The 20,863-nt window shown below is 49.3% G+C and overlaps 1 protein-coding gene across 4 annotated transcripts in view; it reads left to right on the plus strand.

Moving 5' to 3' along the window:
* The window catches only part of LOC116952684 (membrane-associated guanylate kinase, WW and PDZ domain-containing protein 2-like), a 137,345-nt gene that overhangs the window by 40,805 nt on the left and 75,677 nt on the right, over window positions 1-20,863 (plus strand). For all 4 annotated transcript variants that reach the window (XM_032972266.2, XM_032972265.2, XM_032972267.2 and 1 more), the window contains exon 4: window positions 12,444-12,560. In XM_032972266.2, coding sequence (XP_032828157.2) covers window positions 12,444-12,560 — 117 coding nt within the window. The remainder of the gene's footprint in view (window positions 1-12,443; window positions 12,561-20,863) is intronic.

Consider the following 20,863-nt stretch of genomic DNA (forward strand, 5'->3'; position numbering starts at 1 on the left):
CGATTCCATTCAAGGATCGCATCTCCGTGGTCCGGTTTGTTGCTGTTGTTCATCTCGTACGTTCACGCCTGCTTGGTTTTGTTTTGTTCTTTTAGCCTCGGGGCACATTAATCAGAAGTTCTGCATACACACGTACAGGTCATACACACGTATGGGTCACACACACGTATGGGTCACGCACACGTATGGGTCACGCACACGTATGGGTCACGCACACGTATGGGTCACGCACACGTATGGGTCACACACACACGTATGGGTCACACACACACACACGTATGGGTCACGCACACGTATGGGTCACACACACACACGTATGGGTCACACACACGTATGGGTCACACACACACGTATGGGTCACACACACGTATGGGTCACACACACGTGTGGGTCACACACACGTGTGGGTCACACACACACGTATGGGTCACGCACACGTATGGGTCACGCACACGTATGGGTCACGCACACGTATGGGTCACGCACACGTATGGGTCACACACACGTATGGGTCATCCATCGGCGATTCTTAAACACGAGACCCGATGGGAAGCCTGAGCGATCAGATCTCAGGAGCTAAGCAGGCTATGAGCTAAGCTATGAGCCTGGATAGTGCTTGGATGTGGGACGGTGACCATCCCTCACAGGGCACGTGTAGTAGACGCAGTGGGCAGTAGAGGACAGTGCAGCAAAATCCATTGTTCCGTACTCTTCCCCACCTTCGCCAAACCCGCACTGACCAGCAAGGTGAAGTATGGTCAAGTAACCCCCCCCCCCCCGCGACACGCAGGCTCTTGTCCAGCAGTGGATTTTGACAAACGGGCTGCTGGTGTGCGTGTGCACCCTGAGCGTAAAAGGATCACTGGGCCCATGGTAGCACTCTGCAATAACTAAACTACAATTTTTTTTAAACTGAACCTTTTTATTTTGCAAAGTAAAGGCCCTACTGAGCTATGCTGCTCTTTTTCGGAAACGACCCGGCCACAAATGACAGCTCAACAAAGTGGCCTATCGTCACGTGGAAATTTGTAGCTGTAGCCAAACGCTCCGAACGGTTGCCGATTCTAAATGCGGAGGGAAAAACTGCAGGACCCAGAGAAAAATACACGTAACCATGGAGAGAGAGAACACGCAAACTCCAAATATACAGGCATCGTCAGGGTCGGGATTGAACCCACGACCTCCTGTATACCAGGCAAAATAATTTAACATCTCGCCGCCGTGGCGCCCAGGGTGCAACCAATCTCCCTTTATGATTGGATATAAAAAAAAAAACTTCCCCTGTATAACACAAATTGATGACTCAGAGATGCGAGAACATGCGTGGGTTAAGGGCATCGTTCTGTTTTGTTAAGGGTCGCGGCTGGGCTTGGGCAGGACACGTCATTCGGGGGGATTATCGCCCATGGTCACGAATCGCGATGGAGTGACAGCCCAGGGATGGAAACTGCGTCCACTGCAGAGGATGGAACAACGATATCGGCTCGTGTGCAGGATGCGTGGCGTATTACTACATCGCAGGATCATGAGAAGGATGGGGGGGGGGCGGCGGCGGATTGTGAAGGCCTCGATCCAACAGTGGATTGACCATGGCTGTTGGTTATGAGTGACTCGCAGGCTTGCATAAAGCCAAGACGTCATGTTACGATCCATCCTTGTCGTGTTTATTTCCCCCCCAAGGGCATTGTTCCTCGTATACTTCTTCAAAACAAGTCGAATTTATTTTTGTTAGGAAACACGCTGCAAGGTAGCATCCAGCCGTTTTCAATGAAAAAGAAAAACATCCCAAAAGGTTCAATTCACCGTCGCTTACATTCACCGTCACATTCACCGTCGCAATTACCAACGTTGGATTGAAACATTGCCCTCGAGGGCCTGTAACAACTCGTCGTTGGACAATCGCAATGTTCTTTCGGCCACAAATTTATAGCACCTTTTTTTCATGATTATCTGGAGACTCCGTTGTGGGTTTGTACGGCTTTCCTCTGGGTTTTGTTTAATTTGTTTGCGTTTTTATAGGCGGCAAGGTGGCGCAGTGGTAAGACTTGTGCCTCATGGCAAAAAAAAGGCTGTGGGGCACTGATTGATATATTGCTTACCACTAAAGTTTTGCCACGGCCGTGAATCAAATTCGGGCCGCTGGGTTCATAATGCAGCACGCCAACTACTGGCTCCACCGCTCTCTGTCCCTGTTCTTCTACGCTATGGGAATGTGGAATTTCCACTACCAACTCCAGATCGCCAACGCTTACTGCTACCCCATTCCTCATTGGAGCGGTAAGACACTTTGACTTGAATTGTGTAACTACTCATTAATTTTGATTTAAAGCTTTCGTGACTGCAGGGATTCATATTCTTGGTTCTTTCGGTAAAGTCGCGTAGAAGGGAAACAATAAAATAATAAAAATATAAAACAATAAAATTCTCACGACGTTTCGACTGCAACACAAGCAATCATCATCAGGTGTGAAAACCACAGCAAGAAATTTTTCTAGCTGTGGTTTTCACACGGCAAGAAAATTTTCTTGCTGTGGTTTTCACACCTGCTGATGATTGCTTGTGTTGCAGTCGAAACGTCGTGAGAATTTTATTGTTTTATATTTTTATTATTTTATTGTTTCCCTTCTACGTGACTTTACCGAAAGAACCAAGAATACTCATTAATTGCGTTGGCAACACATTTTAATGTTGGACCACAGATCTTGATCAACTATTGGCGTCGGTTGTGGCTGCTTTCCAGCTTGTCTGGGGTTTCTTGCGCCTCCTGAATAATTCCATCACTCTGTGAGAGTGATCGAAAGCTGTGCACTTTTCGAATTCTGAATTCTTCCTCATTATTATTGTAGTAAGGGTACAAATTGTTCAGACTCTCTTTAAAAAACTTCCCTTGCTAAATAATGAGCAACTGTGGTTCAAGTGTTCATGACCAATTTAAGTCAGCCGGGTCAAGTGACACGGTAATTGTGGTTCCCACGTTTTTAAAATCGTCACTTCCCGGATCTTGTCCCGATGATGTTTGACGTAGTTTCACATTTGGGGAATTGTACTTGACCTTCCCAGTGAGCCGAGAACAATAATTATAATCGCCACTTTCAACGCGTTGCAATATAACTTGTTGTGCAATGTCACGTGGTGGAGTGTCTTGCGACACCGTAACACTTTTATTTTCTAGGTAAGGCCCACGGAGCTTTACAGCTCTCTTTTTTTTTCGAATGACAGCTCAACGACGTGGCTTATCATGTGGACATTGATAGCGGCCACATACTTTAAACACACATGTTGTTTCTAAGTGTGGAGCAGAAAAAGTGGAGGACACGGCCCAAAATCCACACGACCCACGGGGAGAACATGCAAACTCTAAATATACAGGCATCGTCAGGGTCGGGATTGAACCCACACAACCTCCTGTATACCAGGCGAAGAAGTTAACATCTCGCCACTTACACGATTTTTTTGTCTGCTCAAATTAATTTCTTTAGAACTGCTTTTTGTATTTAGTTTGTTGTCCTTCCGCCCCCCCCCCCCCGCGCCTCCGATTTTAGTACGGTGAGAGAAAAGTTGAACATACGCACGTGGCCTTGCACCTAAAATCTCTGAATTCTGGAGTTGTTGCGCAAGGCGTCTTGGACTCGGAGGAATCGTGGGCGGAGGAAACCCCGCAATAACATCTTGCCGGCCGGCGAGGGGTTAACTCGGTGGCCCCGTGCCGTCTCTGTATTGCGATTCCTATGCTCGCCTGCACCGCTGTTGCCATAGCCACAGTGACGACAGCGGGTGCTTTAGGCATCGGTACGCCGCGAAGACATCGTGGCCTCTCGCTGTCAGACAAAACATGAGCACGCCTCCTTAGCCCACGAGCCAAACGGTGGGGGGGGTGGGGGGGGGTGAGAGAGGTGGGGGGGGGCCTGCTGTGCCACCGTGGGTGACAAATACTGTTAGCGTCAACTGTGGACAGAAAGCTTGCCCGAACACACGGTCCGTTTTATTCGGGAAACTCTTTGCTGTTTATTTACGTGTTTTTTTTTTTATTGAAACGTAGATGGTTACTGCCGCTTGAAACAATATATCCGTGTTCTCTCGAGCGAACGCACGCGATGGAAACCTCGTTGAACGAAACCTTTTTTTTCGTAAACTCCTACCACGGTGTCCCTGCTGTCATCATACAGACTATCACCGGTAGCATTTCCCACCCTCGGTGGTGTCGGTAAGCCATTTTTTGTGTCTGTTCGGCTTCGGGGGAAAAGCTATCGTCGCGTGGCACGCAGTGATGCGATGAAAAGGTTGACACCGCACGCCAATATGTTTCTGACTGTTCTACGGGCAGAGATTGGGTCCATTCGCCACGCGTCGTGGCACTTGAATCGGAATCTATATTTGTACTCGTGGAATCCTGAGGAGCCAAAAAAAGCTCTCTTTTTTTTTTTGTCACAGATGTCACCCAGTAGGGGCGGGTCCAGAAAGTTAAAACGACAACCGATACAAAAAGACGAGTGCAAAGTTATAGGAAAGGCAACAAGTCGCCAAAGAAATTTAAAAAAACTAACTTTTTATAAAAGTAAACTATTTTTTGATTTAAAGCTTTCGTGACTGCAGTAATTCATATTCTTAGTTTTTTCGGTAAAGTCACGTTGAAGAGAAACAACAAAAATAATAAAATATATATAACAATTTTTTATTGTTAAAACTAATAAAATATATATCAAACAATTTTTTATTGTTTTATATATATTTTATTATTTTTGTTGTTTCTCTTCAACGTGACTTTACCGAAAAAACTAAGAATATAAACTATTTTTGTTTAATCGCACCAGGGTAAAACCCGCCGAGCTATTTGCTTCTTTTTCACAAGCGACCTGTCCGCAAAATGATCGCTCAACAAAGTGGCTCATCGCGTGGACATTGACCGCAGCAGCCAAATCCTCCGCAAAAACCACGCGTTCTTAAAACGTGGAGGGGAAAAACCGGAGGACCCCGAGATAAATACACACGACCACGGTGAGAAAGACGCGCAAACTCCAAATAAACAGTAGGCGTCAGGGACGGGATCGAACCCCGCGACCTCCTGTATGCCCACGACCCATATCTTTGAAAGCACGTGTTTTGGTTGTGACTTTTTTTTTCAAAGTTAAAGGTGCAGCCCTGAAATTGCTTTAGCTCGCACCGGCGATGGAGATTAGCGCTGCTGCTGCAGGCAAGACAAAGGCATCTCCAAGCCGCCGCCATCTCTCACGGCCCGACGATACAGCAATCCACCTGGCTCCTGTATGTGCGCTGAATTCACCACTCCATCTCCGCAGCGTGCGACCTTCACGGGGGAGAGGGGGGGGGGGCGTGGTGCGGTCGCCCCATTGGCTGCCGCTCCGAACGTCGGCGTTGGCCGACGTGCTATCTGGGTAGCGCAAACGCCACGCATCCCACCGCCACACGCGTCCGCCCTGACCGATTAGCCACTCGCACCCAGCGCAGTAATTGTTGGTGGTGTAACCGTCAATTTCCGTTCACGTTTTACAAACCTGACCTTTTCGTGCGCGCCCACGCTCACGCGGTAATGCGCTAGATTAGCAATCTCGAGCGCGCTCACCTTAATTCAAAAGCACAGTCACGCATTTCCCCCCACGTTTAAAGCAGTTGTCGCTTCGCGTTTGGCCAAAAACCCCAATTCCGCACGGCCGTGTCAACTGCCGCCTTTCTTTTAAATGTTCACGTATACCGACCTCGCCACACATCCGACCTTTACCAACTACCCGACATGGCCACGTATCATCTTCCAGCGAGCTCGGATATGCGACGATGCGCCGCACTTGTCTTAACAGTCCATCCCCCCCCGCCCAACCCCGCCATGTCCACCCAGTGGGCAGGGGTTTCAAAATCAGGCGGCCTCCTGTCGTTAAAATTCGTGGAGAAAATTCATTATCGCGTCTGGAGCGTTCGTGTCAAGTCCCGTCAATCTGCCGCTAAATCCAATTTCTACTTTGGCTCAATTGCCCGCGGATTGTACAGCTGTGTGTGTGCGGATTTGTACAGCTGTGTGTGTACGTGCGGTAGGTAGCACGCCGTTTTTGACTATCGCTATATAAGGCCGGTTTGGGTGAAACGCATGTGCGCAAAATATACCCCCGTTGTCACAAGGCTGCTGCTGCCACAGCGGCGGTGTAACGATCCGCGCGCTCGACTTTCCATGCAGAGGTCTTCGGTACGATTTGATATCCCGGCGCGGCAGTTTTAAACAACGGTGCAAGTGTTTTTTTATTTTATTTTGGTCAACAGGAAAGAGAGGAGAGAGAGAGAATGGGAATTAACGGGAGCAGAGAGGGTCAGGAAGTGTATGTATGTTGAACTTCTATTGCACCGTACATAGCCAACCGTGCTGGTCAGAGGTGCGGGGAAGGACAATAAACTAAGCACACGGATGAGGATAGGGTAGAAGAGGCTGCATAAGGGCCTAGACGCTTCTGCTGCTGCTTCACGGAGCAGTGTCTGTTTTCACGGTGGGCGTGGCGGGGGAGAGGGGTGGGATTGAAAAGTGGGGGAGTGGCCACGCTGGAGTCGCGTGAGCGAGGCTTCAGCTGATTTAGATACATCGATAGATGAATGCAGCTCTTATGTTCACGTTCCGTCTCGGTGAGTTGCCAGGTCATTCTCAGCAGCGGCCTTGAAGGCGAGACAAATGGCGGATGAGTTGGACCGTTAAGGAATTGGCCCGGTTACGTAACGCCGTACACATCGGTTAACTTTAATTGCCTCTCCGACCTAAATAGGCGGATCGCGTTCATAGGTTTCTGTAATGCCTAACTTGGCCTGTTCTTAAAACCACTGGGAATTATTTGGCACGAACGTGACTTGCGATAGACAAATATGCCATGTTCCGGGGCGAATTGCAAATTAATCCTTTTTAATTTTGCCAGGTATGGCTCACTGAGCTATGTCGCTCTTTTTCAAAAGTGACTTGGCCACATGATAGCTCAACGGAGTGGCTCATCACGTGGACATTTATAGCAGCAAAAGACTCCAAACGCGTCACGCCGATTCTAAATGTGGAGGGGAGAAACCTGGAGGATCCGGAGAGAAATCCTCACCACCACGGGAAGAGTGAGAACACGCAAACTCCAAATATCCAGGTGTCAGGGTAGGAATCAAGCCCACGACCTCCTGCATACCGGGCGAGGTGTAGTTAACATTTCGCCACCGCGGTGCAAGTGAACTATTTCTTGAATTGGCCATGAGGGCACCCGAGGGTTGGCGTGTATCCGAGAGCGTACGTCGTTCACCCAGACTTAATGAGCAAAGGCCGAATTGGGAACAAAAATTCCGCTTGATTATTTTTCTCGCAGCGGCCTAAGCGCCATACAACGGATATGCTTAATTTGCGTAATCGTCTTCTCCTGGAATTCGGTATAATAATAATAATAAGGCGCCGGCGTATGTGTGTGTGTGTATATATATATAACAAAAACCTCCATTCAGTCGCATTATGTCGCATTTCAAACTGTTAGCAGGGACCGAGAGCACGGGCTTTTATTTGATTCCACAGATTTGTGAACACTTAAGTGTGAGCATGGAGAGGAGCATGTCTCCCCATTATGGCCCTCATCTTCTTGTGAAATCGCCACATTCCTCTAGAGCAGGAGCAGGTCTGTCTGCTGGACATTACTCAGGTGTTGTTCGTCGTATTTAAGGGTTGAGTTTACCCACTGCCTGGGATTGGTTGAGTTTACCCGCTGCCTGGGATTGGTTGAGTTTACCCACTGCCTGGGATTGGTTGAGTTTACCCACTGCCTGGGATTGGTTGAGTTTACCCGCTGCCTGGGATTGGTTGAGTTTACCCGCTGCCTGGGATTGGTTGAGTTTACCCACTGCCTGGGATTGGTTGAGTTTACCCACTGCCTGGGATTGGTTGAGTTTACCCGCTGCCTGGGATTGGTTGAGTTTACCCGCTGCCTGGGATTGGTTGAGTTTACCCACTGCCTGGGATTGGTTGAGTTTACGCGCTGCCTGCGATTGGTTGAGTTTACCCACTGCCTGGGATTGGTTGAGTTTACCCACTGCCTGGGATTGGTTGAGTTTACCCGCTGCCTGGGATTGGTTAAGTTTACCCACTGCCTGGGATTGGTTAAGTTTACCCACTGCCTGGGATTGGTTGAGTTTACCCACTGCCTGGGATTGGTTGAGTTTACCCGCTGCCTGGGATTGGTTGAGTTTACCCGCTGCCTGGGATTGGTTGAGTTTACCCACTGCCTGGGATTGGTTGAGTTTACCCACTGCCTGGGATTGGTTGAGTTTACCCACTGCCTGGGATTGGTTGAGTTTACCCGCTGCCTGGGATTGGTTGAGTTTACCCACTGCCTGGGATTGGTTGAGTTTACCCGCTGCCTGGGATTGGTTGAGTTTACCTGCTGCCTGGGATTGGTTGAGTTTACCCGCTGCCTGTGATGGGTTGAGTTTACCCGCTGCCTGTGATGGGTTGAGTTTACCCGCTGCCTGGGATTGGAACCCGCCAAGCAGTGGATTGGCACAACGGGCTGTACATGTATGTACGTGCATGTACATACATGTACGTGCATGTATGTACATGCATACTTGGTGGCAGGAAATTAAAGGTGCAGCTATGTCACTGTTGGCTGAAGGACGTTCACTAGAGAGAGCTCAAAAGAGTCTGTCTGTCGGTTCTTTGGCCTACTCTTCCTCGCGAACGTAGTTGACGCATTAGCTGGCGATGCTGCGTTCGTAGTGGTGCATTAGCCGTGGGGAGCGGTGTGGTGCGGTGGTTAGCGCTACACTGCGCTACGAACCCCGGGACCCAAGGTTCGATTCCCACTCGCGGCCCACACCAGTGACGATCACCTGAATCGGTCGTGGGCCTCCCCTAGGTCGACGCGGCCTCATGTGAGAAACCTGGTTGCGGTGTGTAAACAACATCGCCACTGTGGAGACACAGGCAGTCCAGCGTGGTGCAGGCCACCCACCCCCTCGTGTGCCGTGCCAAACTTCATCGGTGCTGCTCACTAACAGCACTTGCCCTGACAGGCTATTAAGGCTATGGGGGGGGGGGGGGATCCATGTGTTTTTCAGCGGTTCACGAGCACAAATACTGCACGCAAAAACATCTCAACAATTTGACGACAACACTGTGTTCTTAGAAAGGAAAAAACCCCATCATAGGCCATGTTTGAGGCAATCGCCATTGCCCAAAACGTCGCCTCTTGCAGCGTCCACCTTTTTGTCATGGCGCAGAAAGTAAACGGTGCTGTGAAAAAGGGCCGTTGCCCAAAAAATGATGGTCAGTTTTATACTTCACCGTTCCCACGGCGTTGTTGACGGACGCGGGTTTGTTGTTTTGGCATAGCTGACGTGTACCGACAGACGTCGCTTGTTTCTAGAAGATAGGGGTGTAAAGAGGGGGGGGGGCCTTACTTTCATCACTGCCTTTTCCAAAGGTGACTCGAAGCCATCTTTTCCCGGTCACTGCGGCGTCAAGGAGGAAATAGAAAAAAACGAACCTTATCTCAACGAGCATTTGGTAAAGGTTGTGCTCTTCCCATTGTGCGTATCTGCTCTTTCGTCCACCCGACAGACCGTTAAAAACTCCGATTAATCCCAACACGTTGCTTTGTCATTAGGAGGAAAAGGGGGGGGCTGGAGGGGTGACCGATAAGATTACTCGCATTCCTTTCTGTAACGTGCCACATGCGCCGTCGTGAGCATGGTGTGCTGTTGGTCTCCTCCTGGTGAAGGGCAAAGCAGAGGCGGTGTGCAGTGACCTGATGGTTGCCGGGCACGGTTAAACGTGCCGTTGTACGTGGTGGACGGAACAGTTTTTTTTGCTTCCGTGGTTTTGTTTACATATTTGTTTGCATACTTATTTTTCATCCCACGGCGTTCCACGATGTATGTATGTCTATCATGGGACCTTTATTTTGCCATTATCAAAGTATGAAAAATAAGAATAGGTTTTTACCCTCTCTGGCAATAAAACGGCAGGTGTTAAGATTTTCGAACGCCAAATAGATCATTTTTGTATTGAATCAAGACTGCATTAATCGTGTACTTGTGGTGAACATGCGAACAAACATGCTTTGATAATTCACTGTGTAACAAAAGATATATATTTTTTTGTCCATGGGCAGTAAGTGTTGTTTCCTAATTGCTTATGCCTCAAAAGTACAGAAAATGGCTATTATTCCCCACGAACTTTGCTTTTGTGACCACGACAGTAATATTTTGAAATGTACCTATTTTCAATGAGAAAACGTGGTGTGCATTTGTGCCATTCCTTCACGTAAACACCTGGTCACAAAAGCAAAATTTGTGGGGAATTATTGCCATTTTCAATACTTTTTAGGCATAAGCAATTAAAAAATAACACTTACTACCCAGGGACAAAAAAATCGTTGTTACGTATTGTATAATATATGGCATTGTCTTTGAAACTGATTGGCCTACACCAGAGACGGCCTTCTCTATGGCCGAGTCTCACCAGTGTCACACCAGGGGGATGCCAAAAGACGAACAGCACAAAGACGATGCACATATGGGAGCGTTTATAAGCTGTCGGTGAGCAGCACAAAGGTTCCCATGATATAGCTGCTCGGAAAGGGTGAAAACCTATTCGTTTTTTTTTTCGCATGAATGTTGAACTTCTTTGGCGCCGTCCGTAGCCAAGCTGCGCTTATCGGAGTTGCGGGGGAAGGACGGCAAGCTATACGCAAAAAGCTGTTCTGAAGAAATTGGTTTTCAGTCTCGGATATAAAAGCGGCAGGCTCCCAGCGGCCAACTAATATCGGAAGGGGAGAGCGTTCCAGACGGCCGCAGAAGCGCACCTGAAAGCACGCGATGCAGTGTGACCGTTTTTGTTCGATGGCGAGCCCAAAGCCGCTGCGAGGATGACCGCAGTTCACGGTGATGGTTTATCCTCCATGATGACAACGCATTATGAGTTTGCGTATGGAATAGCTTATTTTTTTTTTGCATTGAACTGGGTACGCTATATTATTGCTCCTGCCGATAATATCTTGTCATCTAGAGCGCATTTTGTTTAACAAGGCCTGACTGCTGATGAGGCCCCAGAAGATTGGAACCGGTCCAAAGTTTGTTTGCTTTAACTGCTGCTACTTAGTGATATTGGGCTGAACATATAATTTATTTATTTTGTGGAGAGAGACTACATTCTTCTTATTGTACTGTACTCCCTTGTGCGCACCTTCAGTGTGTTTTATGTCTCGTGGGAGTGTATGCTGCGTACGATAAATGTGGCTGTTAAAATGCCTGGCATTGCATCAGATATTTTTCATCAATTTAATGCCTTCTCGTTGTCCTAAAACATTGGCAAATTTTTCTATATTTTTGGCTTGACATGTTAAACCCATCACGGAAATAATGTGTAAGTGCCAGGCGGTTGGGGCTTTGTAAGTAATTTGCGTTTAACTACAGGTGGCTTGAAAAAAAAAATCAAAAGACTTCTTTTTTTACATCGCATTTATTGCAACTGAATCTATTTAAGTCCTGAAAAAAAATTATTCACCGCACATGATTTCCAAGTCGTTATACTGTACCGTGCGCGTGTGTGTGGTTTCTGTAGTTTGAGAGGGCTACTGTTGCTTAGAAAATGAAATTTGTGTTTTTTTTTAAGTTGCAATATCCTTGTGCAAGCTACATGTAACGCCTCTGCTGAAATTTAATTTCCTGGGTGCGGTGACGTACTGGAGTCCAGGCCCAGCGTGTCTGCTGCTTGTTGCTGGGCTTCGTGATTTAAAACCAGCAGGCCGCCCTGGTTAATATTCAGGTGCGTCAACAATAAAATCTGAATTGTCACGATTCGGGGTCCTTAAGGGGGTTGCATGAATTGGATTCTTGCATCGCAGGATCATGAGAGTTTGCATCCATGGCTTGGGGAGGCCTTCATCTAGCAGTGGATTAACCATGGCTGATGATGAACCTAGACTCTTTAGAATGTATTTTAAAGCAACTCACTGAATTACGGTGTCAAAATCAGAGACTTCCTCTCTCGCCGCGCCCCTGCTTTAACATTCATTCGAACACCGCTTGTTTGGCTCAGCTGCCGTCCCCTCTCCGCGCTCTTATTTTTTGTAGCCGAATCCGGGCTGACCTTTCGAACGCGCGCCTCTCTCTCGGCAGCCCGTCCCTTACCCCGCGAGTGAACCGAGAGAAAGGTTGCGTTGGCGATAAAAACACGGCACGGATTCCCGGTCGCTCGACCCGGAATGCAGAACCCGCCCCCTTCATTCATCACTCACTCCACACTGTGGCGGAGTGGGGGGGGGGGGTGGCGCTACCGCGTGCCGACTTTGGGGCTGCGTCTGGCTGCCAAGTGTTTACGGGACTGGGCGCCGCCTGGCCTAGGGGAGCGGTGGTGGTGGTGGTGGTGGTGGATTCGACCGCTCGCCCCTGACTCCGAGTGTCGCTGTTCGTGTGCTCTCCACTTCCAGGCAGCCTGATTAACAAGGACCTGCGGCACTACCTGAACCAGCGGTTCGCCAAGGGCTCGCTGGACCATGAGTTCCAGCAGACGATACGGGACAACCTCTATCTGAGGACGACGCCATGTGAGTGCGATGCCGCTGTGTCTGTGTGTGTGTGTGTGGGAAGCGGCGGTGTAGCAGTTGGCTCCGCCGCGCTACGAACCTGGCGATCCGAGTCTGATCCGATTCCCACTCGCAGCCGACGCCGGTGGCGGTTCTCTAAACCGGTGACGGGCCTCCCCTAGGTCGACTCGGCATCAAATGAGTACCCCGGTGCCGTGCGTAAACATCGCCACTCGGGAGACGAAGGCGGTCGGGCGTGGTGTTGGCCACCCCCGCCCCCTGGTGAGCCGTGCCGGCCTTCGTGGGTGCTGCTCGCGAACAGCGCTTGCCCCTATAGTCTGAGGCTTTTCAGGGGCTCTTTGTTGTCAGTGTGGTCCTGCTGTGTCTGTGCGTGATGGTCAGCTGTGTGTGTATGCATACGTGTGCTGTGTCAGACTGGTTCTACTGTGTGTGTGTGTAAGTGGTTCTACAGTGTGTATGTTTAGGTCAACTGTCTGTGTGTGTGTGTAAGTGGTTTTACTGTGTGTATGTGTAGGTCAACTGTCTGTGTGTGTGTGTGTGTAAGTGGTTCTACAGTGTGTATGTGTAGGTCAACTGTCTGTGTGTGTGTGTGTAAGTGGTTTTACTGTGTGTATGTGTAGGTCAACTGTCTGTGTGTGTGTGTAAGTGGTTTTACTGTGTGTGTGTGTAGGTCAACTGTCTGTGTGTGTGTGTAAGTGGTTTTACTGTGTGTGTGTGTAGGTCAACTGTCTGTGTGTGTGTGTAAGTGGTTTTACTGTGTGTATGTGTAGGTCAACTGTCTGTGTGTGTGTGTGTGTGTTCTACAGTGTGTATGTGCAGGTCAACTGTCTGTGTGTGTAAGTGTGTAAGTAGTTTTACTGTGTCGGCTCTAATAGGTGGTGTGCTCACTAACAGCATTTAGGCTACAGAGGAGATCTGTGCATTTCTTGTGCTCATTATTTGTATTCCTACAGCCAATGTAGGCTTAATGGGGGGGGTCTTTATCGTTATTGTTTGCACATGAATGCAAACCTGGAATTGGACCACCTTTAGGTTGACTCAGCCTAAAATAAGTAATGCACTTGGAGGTTGAGCTGAGCACCAGCACTGTTAAAATGGAGGTAGTTAATACGTATGTACAGTGAGGAAAAAAAGTATTTGATCCCCTGCTTATTTTGTATGTTTGCCCACTGACAAAGAAATGATTAGTCGATAATTTTAATGGTAGGTTTATTTGAACAGTGAGAGACAGAATAACAACAACAAAATCCAGAAAAACGCATGTCAAAAATGTTATAAATTGATTTGCATTTTAATGAGGGAAATAAGTATTTGACCCTCTCTCAATAAGATGTCTGGCTCCCAGGTGTCTTTTATAAAGGTAATGAGCTGAGATTATGAGCACACTCTTAAGGGGAGTGCTCCTAATCTCAGCTTGTTACCTGTATAAAAGACACCTGTCCACAGAAGTAATCAATCAATCAAATTCCAAACTCTCCACCATGGCCAAGACCCAAAGAGCTCTCCAAGGATGTCAGGGACAAGATTGTAGACCTACACAAGGCTGGAATGGGCTACAAGACCATTGCCAAGCAGCTTGGTGAGAAGGTGACAACAGTTGGTGCGATTATTCGCAAACGGAAGAAACACAAAAGAACTGTCAATTTCCCTCGGCCTGGGGCTCCATGCAAGATCTCACCTAGTGGAGTTGCGATGATCATGAGAACGGTGAGGAATCAGCCCAGAACTACACGGGAGGATCTTGGCAATGATCTCAAGGCAGCTGGGATCATAGTCGCCAAGAAAACAATTGGTAACACACTACGCCGTGAAGGACTGAAATCCTGCAGCGCCCGCAAGGTCCCCCTGCTCAAGAAAGTACATATACATGCCCGTTTGAAGTTTGCCATTGCACATCTGGATGATTCAGAGGACAACTGGGTGAAAGTGTTGTGGTCAGATGAGACCAAAATGGAGCTCTTTGGCATCAACTCAACTCGCTGTGTTTGGAGGAGGAGGAATGCTGCCTATGACCGCAAGAACGCCATCCCCACCGTCAGACATGGAGGTGGAAACATTATGCTTTGGGGGTGTTTTTCTGCTAAGGAGACAGGACAACTTCACCGCATCAAAGGGACGATAGACGGGGCCATGTACCATCAAATCTTGGGTGAGAACCTCTTTCCCTCAGCCAGGGCATTGAAAATGGGTTTTGGATGGGTATTCCAGCATGACAGTGACCCAAAACACACGGCCAAGGCAACAAAGGAGTGGCTCAAGAAGAAGCACATTAAGGTCCTGGAGTGGCCTAGCCAGTCTCCAGACCTTAATCCCATAGAAAATCTGTGGAGGGAGCTGAAGGTTCGAGTTGCCAAACGTCAGCCTCAACCTTAATGACTTGGAGAAGATCTGCAAAGAGGAGTGGAACAAAATCCCTCCTGAAATGTGTGCAAACCTGGTGGCCAACTACAAGAAACGTCTGACCTCTGTGATTGCCAACAATGGCTTTGCCACCAAGTACTAAGTCATGTTTTGCAGAGGGGTCAAATACTTATTTCCCTCATTAAAATGCAAATCAATTTATAACATTTTGACATGCGTTTTCCTGGATTTTTTTGTGTTATTCTGTCTCTCACTGTTAAAATAAACCTACCATTAAAATTATAGACTGAACATGTTTTTTGTCAGTGGGCAAACGTACAAAATCAGCAGGGGATCAAATATTTTTTTCTCTCACTGTATGTGTGTATTGTGTTTTTGTGGACGAATGTGTGATGCAATGGCAAGTGCGCTGCCCTACGATTACAGCCACTTGGGTTCAATTCCCAGCCATAACTATCATCAGCGGGGAGTGACATCTGAACTGGTCCTATGCCCTCCTGTGGGTCAACCCACACTTAAATTGGCATCTGTGTGGTGTGTAAATATTATCACCGTGGAGACAAAGGCGGTCGATAGTGTTGTTGGCCAAGCACCCCCCCCCCCCTCGTGTGCCATGCTGGCCTTAACAGGTGCTCAGTAACAGCACTTGCCCCAACAGTCTTACGTAGGCTGTATGGGGGATTTTTGTGAATATTTGCGGGTAGTAAATGTGCCACACACAACTGAAAGTGACTGGGCATGTTTCTGACTTCACCACTCTCTTGTGCGTTGCTGTACGAGATTTAAAACCTGACCAACTTGCCCATAAAATTGCACAAGACATGCTAACGGACTCACTAGCCAACCAATTCAGCCAGCCCAGCAGCCAGATCATTTACCAATCATCACCTCGCCCGTTCACACGGTACAGTGGGATGACCACACTTGATTACGAGACGGGGGAGCTCAAGACTCAAGATGTGAATGTGATAGAGGGGGTGGGCTGGGTGGCTCTGGGAGTTGATGTGTCAGTGAGAAATGAGTTGGCACTTTTGATAGACCCTGGGTTTGAATCCGTGTCAGCCATCTGCGATTTACAACTGGAGTATCACGTCTGATATGAGTTCATGGTCTGGAGCCTGGCAACCAATCAATACACACACGAAAAACCCATCGCGCTAAATTTGTTTTTGCACTTAAGTTGGCTAAAATCCATCTCCTGAGAAACAAAGCATCAGTTTTTGACTCCTTTGATGAACCTCACTTTCATCATCAGCAGAGCAAGTGGGAATGTACTGCCCTCTCCAGCGTATGTGGACCAGAGGTCACATGGCGTGTTCTCAGAGGTAACTCTTTGGTAACCATGTCAACGAGCTGTTGCGTGGCTCTGTGAGAAATATGAAAGGATCAAAGTGTGGATGAATGACAGTAAAATTATGACAGTCCAGAGGGGATATATACCCACCCATACATGTTCATGGTTTGGCAGTTAAAACATTAATTAGGGATCGCACATTAACTCTCAAGGCCTCATAGAGGCCTCAGAAAAATGTACTTAATTTGGCTCATTCCACCTCTTGACGCTTTGCATGGCATATCACAGAGAGGGCCGTCCGTCTATAGTAAGTCTGCCACTTATTACAGATTTGAAGAAATTTGAAGTTACAGCAGTCGCATTTCTCGAGCACAGTGTCACACGTGTCACTGCTCGCTGTGCAATTCCTCCGTCGCGTGGCGTTGCGCCAGTGTCAAAATATGAATGTGATTTGAGCACAGTTGACGGAGAAAAAAACCCCGTTATGACCATTTCAGTGAAGGCACACTTATATTTGGCTTTTTTTTATGAACTCAAACTGATTTTTTTCTTTACATATAAACGACGAGTTTTAAATCGTCTCATTCAGCAGACGCCACAGGCCTCTTGACCTCGCGTATCCAAGTTCTGATCCCCACGTATTTTGACATTGCCCAGAGCCGGGCTCGTTCCTATCAGACCTTGGAAGCTAAGCAGAGTTTTTTTTTTTTACCCTGGATAGTGCTTTGATGGGTGCCCACCGTGCCCCCCCCCCCTTCAAAAAGCCTCCGGTCCAGCAGGCATTGTGGGCAATAGAGGGCAGTGCGGCAAAACTCGTTGTTCTGCAGTCCGCCCCCACCTTTACCAACCTGTACTGACCAGAGGCAGTGATGTACGGTCAAATAGCCCTCACAACCCACACAGATGGCGGGGCGGGGTGGGGGTAACGGGGCCTTCGTCCAGCAGTTGATTTGATGACTGGACTTTAGCTCCCCACGATCCCACACATTCACATATGCGCCTGAGATAAAGGAGCACGGGGCCATGTCGTTTGTGGTATGTTGCCGGGCATGGTATGTATGTTGGACTTCTTACACACTGTCCGTAGCCAGCCGTGCTAATCTGAGCGTGGCACATCGTGTGGCATATGCCCGGTTTATCCAGCAACCCGTGGCAAGGGTTGGCAGATCACACCGAGATGAAGCCATCACGCATGAGGGCACCCGCCTGGATTACGATGTTGCCCACTGGATGGCAGAGTACGTCAAGTCGGCTTGCCGATCATGGTGGCATTTTTTTGCGTTTCATCCCTTGCTAGAGTGGCATTTATCTGCGCTGTTGTGTTTCCCCGCGCATGCTACAGTGAGGGAAAAAAGTATTTGATCCCATGCTGATTTTGTACGTTTGCCCACTGACAAAGAAATGATCAGTCTATAATTTTAATGGTAGGTTTATGTGAACAGGGAGAGACAGAATAACAACAACAAATTCCAGAAAAACGCATGTCAAAAATGTTGTAAATTGATTTGCATTTTAATGAGGGAAATAAGTATTTGACCCCTCTGCAAAACATGACTTCGTACTTGTTGGCAAAACCCTTGTTGGCAATCACACAGAGGTCAGACGTTTTTTTTAGTTGGCCACCAGGTTTGCACACATTTCAGGAGGGATTTTGTCCCACTCCTCTTTGCAGATCTTCTCCAAGTCATTAAGGTTTCGAGGCTGACGTTTGGCAACTCGAACCTTCAGCTCCCTCCACAGATTTTCTATGGGATTAAGGTCTGGAGACTGGCTAGGCCACTCCAGGACCTTAATGTGCTTCTTCTTGAGCCACTACTTTGTTGACTTGGCCGTGTGTTTTCGGTCATTGTCATGCTGGAATACCCATCCACGACCCATTTTCAATGCCCTGGCTGAGGGAAGGAGGTTCTCACCCAAGATTTGACGGTACATGGCCCCGTCCATCGTCCCTTTGATGCGGTGAAATTGTTTTGTCCCCTTAGCAGAAAAACACCCCCAAAGCATAATGTTTCCACCTCCATGTTTGATGGTGGGGATGGTGTTCTTGGGGTCATAGGCAGCATTCCTCCTCCTCCAAACACGGCGAGTTGAGTTGATGCCAAAGAGCTCCATTTTGGTCTCATCTGACCACAACACTTTCACCCAGTTGTCCTCTGAATCATTCAGATGTTCATTGGTAAACTTCAGACGGGCATGTATATGTGGTTTCTTGAGCAGGGGGACCTTGCGGGCGCTGCAGGATTTCAGCCCTTCATGGCGTAATGTGTTACCAATTGTTTTCTTGGTGACTATGGTCCCAGCTGCTTTGAGATCATTGACAAGATCCTCCCGTGTAGTTCTGGGCTGATTCCTCACTGTTCTCATGATCATTGCAACTCCACGAGGTGAGATCTTGCATGAAGCCCCAGGCCGAGGGAGATTGACAGTTCTTTTGTGTTTCTTCCATTTGCGAATAATCGCAGAAACTGTTGTCACCTTCTCACCAAGCTGCTTGGCAATGGTCATGTAGCCCATTCCAGCCTTGTGTAGGTCTACAATCTTGTCCCTGACATCCTTGGAGAGCTCTTTGGTCTTGGCCATGGTGGAGAGTTTGGAATCTTGATTGATTGCTTCTGTGGACAGGTGTCTTTTATACAGGTAACAAGCTGAGATTAGGAGCACTCCTTTAAGAGTGTTCCTAATCTCAGCTCGTTACCGGTATAAAAGACACCTGGGATCCAGAAATCTTTCTGATTGAGAGGAGGTCAAATACTTATTTCCCTCATTAAAATGCAAATCAATTTATAAAATTTTTGACATGTGTTTTTCTGTATTTTGTTGTTATTCTGTCTCTCACTGTTCAAATAAACCTTCCATTAAAATTATAGACTGATCATTTCTTTGTCAGTGGGCAAACGTACAAAATCAACGGGGGATCAAATACTTTTTTTCCCTCACTGTAAGTACATACTCGACTAATTGACCAGTATTTTATTACAGTTCTTAAGAGCTCAATTTTCATGAAACACATTCACGTGTGCGGTTGCACGTGTCCTGATATTTGATAAACGATGAAAGATTCCGCATGAAAATCAGACGAGCGTGAAGTCACTGCAGCATTACCATAATTTGACGTAACCAAAACAATCTGTTCTGCTTCTTTACGCATTGCTTTATGCAGCACCATCGGGTCACACCGACAGAGAGGCATTCCGTATATCCGTAGTGGCGTAGTGTGGTTGGCATGGGGCCCTTGTCCAAGGAATTAAATGGGACCCCATATCCAATTTCCCCTTACCCCCCCTCCCCACCTTCTTTATAGCCTGGTCCCTGGGACCCTCTGGCCCCTGCGACCCTCTGGCCCCTGCGACCCTCTGGCCCCTGCGACCCTCTGGCCCCTGAGACCCTCTGGCCCCTGAGCCCCTCTGGCCCCTGAGACCCTCTGAGACCCTCCGGCCCCTTCGACCCTCTGGCCCCCGAGACCCTCTGGCCCCTGAGATCCCCGGGCCCCTCTGGCCCCTGAGACCCTCTGGCCCCTGAGATCCCCGGGCCCCTCTGGCCCCTGAGACCCTCTGGCCCCTGAGATCCCCGGGCCCCTCTGGCCCCTGAGACCCTCTGGTCCCTGAGCCCCTCTGGCCCCTGGGACCCTCTGGCCCCTGAGCCCCTCTGGCCCCTGGGACCTTCTGGCCCCTGAGCCCCTCTGCCCCCTGGGACCTCCTGGCCCCTGAGCCCCTCTGGCCCCTGAGCCCCTCTGGCCCCTGGGACCCTCTGGCCCCTGAGCCCCTCTGGCCCCTGGGACCCTCTGGCCCCTGAGACCCTCTGAGACCCTCTGGCCCCTTCGACCCTCTGGCCCCTGCGACCCTCTGGCCCCTGCGACCCTCTGCGACCCTCTGGCCCCTGCGACCCTCTGGCCCCTGCGACCCTCTGGCCCCTGCGACCCTCTGGCTCCTGCGACCCTCTGAGACCCTCTGGCCCCTGCGACCCTCTGGCCCCTGGGACCCTCTGGCCCCTGAGCCCCTCTGGCCCCTGGGACCCTCTGGCCCCTTCGACCCTCTGGCCCCTGCGACCGTCTGCGACCCTCTGACCCCTGCGACCCTCTGACCCCTGCGACCCTCTGGCCCCTGCGACCCTCTGGCCCCTGCGACCCTCTGGCCCTTGCGACCCTCTGGCCCCTGCGACCCTCCCACCCCTCTGGCCCCTGCGACCCTCTGGCCCCTGCGACCCTCTGGTTCCTGCGACCCTCTGAGACCCTCTGGCCCCTGCGACCCTCTGGCCCCTGAGACCCTCTGGCCCCTGAGACCCTCTGGCTCCTGATACCCTCTGGCCCCTGAGACCCTCTAACCCATAGGACCCTCCGGCACCTGAGACCCTCTGGCCCCTGAGACCCTCTGGCCCCTGAGACCCTCTAACCCATAGGACCCTCCGGCACCTGAGACCATCCGGCCTCTAGGACCCTCCAGCTCCTCCAGCTCCTCTGGCCCTTTTGGCCCCTTTGGCCCCTCCGGCCCTTGAAATCCTCTAATCCCTAGGACGCTCTGGCCCTTGGGACCCTACAGCCCCCCTAGCACCTTGGTGCAGTCGCACCGCCTGCACACTAGGCCAGCCACGTTAGGTTTTGTGTCCTAATTTAAACATCGGCGCCCATTACTTTCCTACCAAACGCAGCAAA

Source organism: Petromyzon marinus, chromosome 48 (genome assembly GCF_048934315.1).
Source record: "Petromyzon marinus isolate PM22_M1 ecotype Great Lakes invasive population chromosome 48, UKy_Petmar_22M1.pri1.0, whole genome shotgun sequence".
In the NCBI taxonomy this organism is placed as follows: Eukaryota; Metazoa; Chordata; class Hyperoartia; order Petromyzontiformes; family Petromyzontidae; genus Petromyzon; species Petromyzon marinus.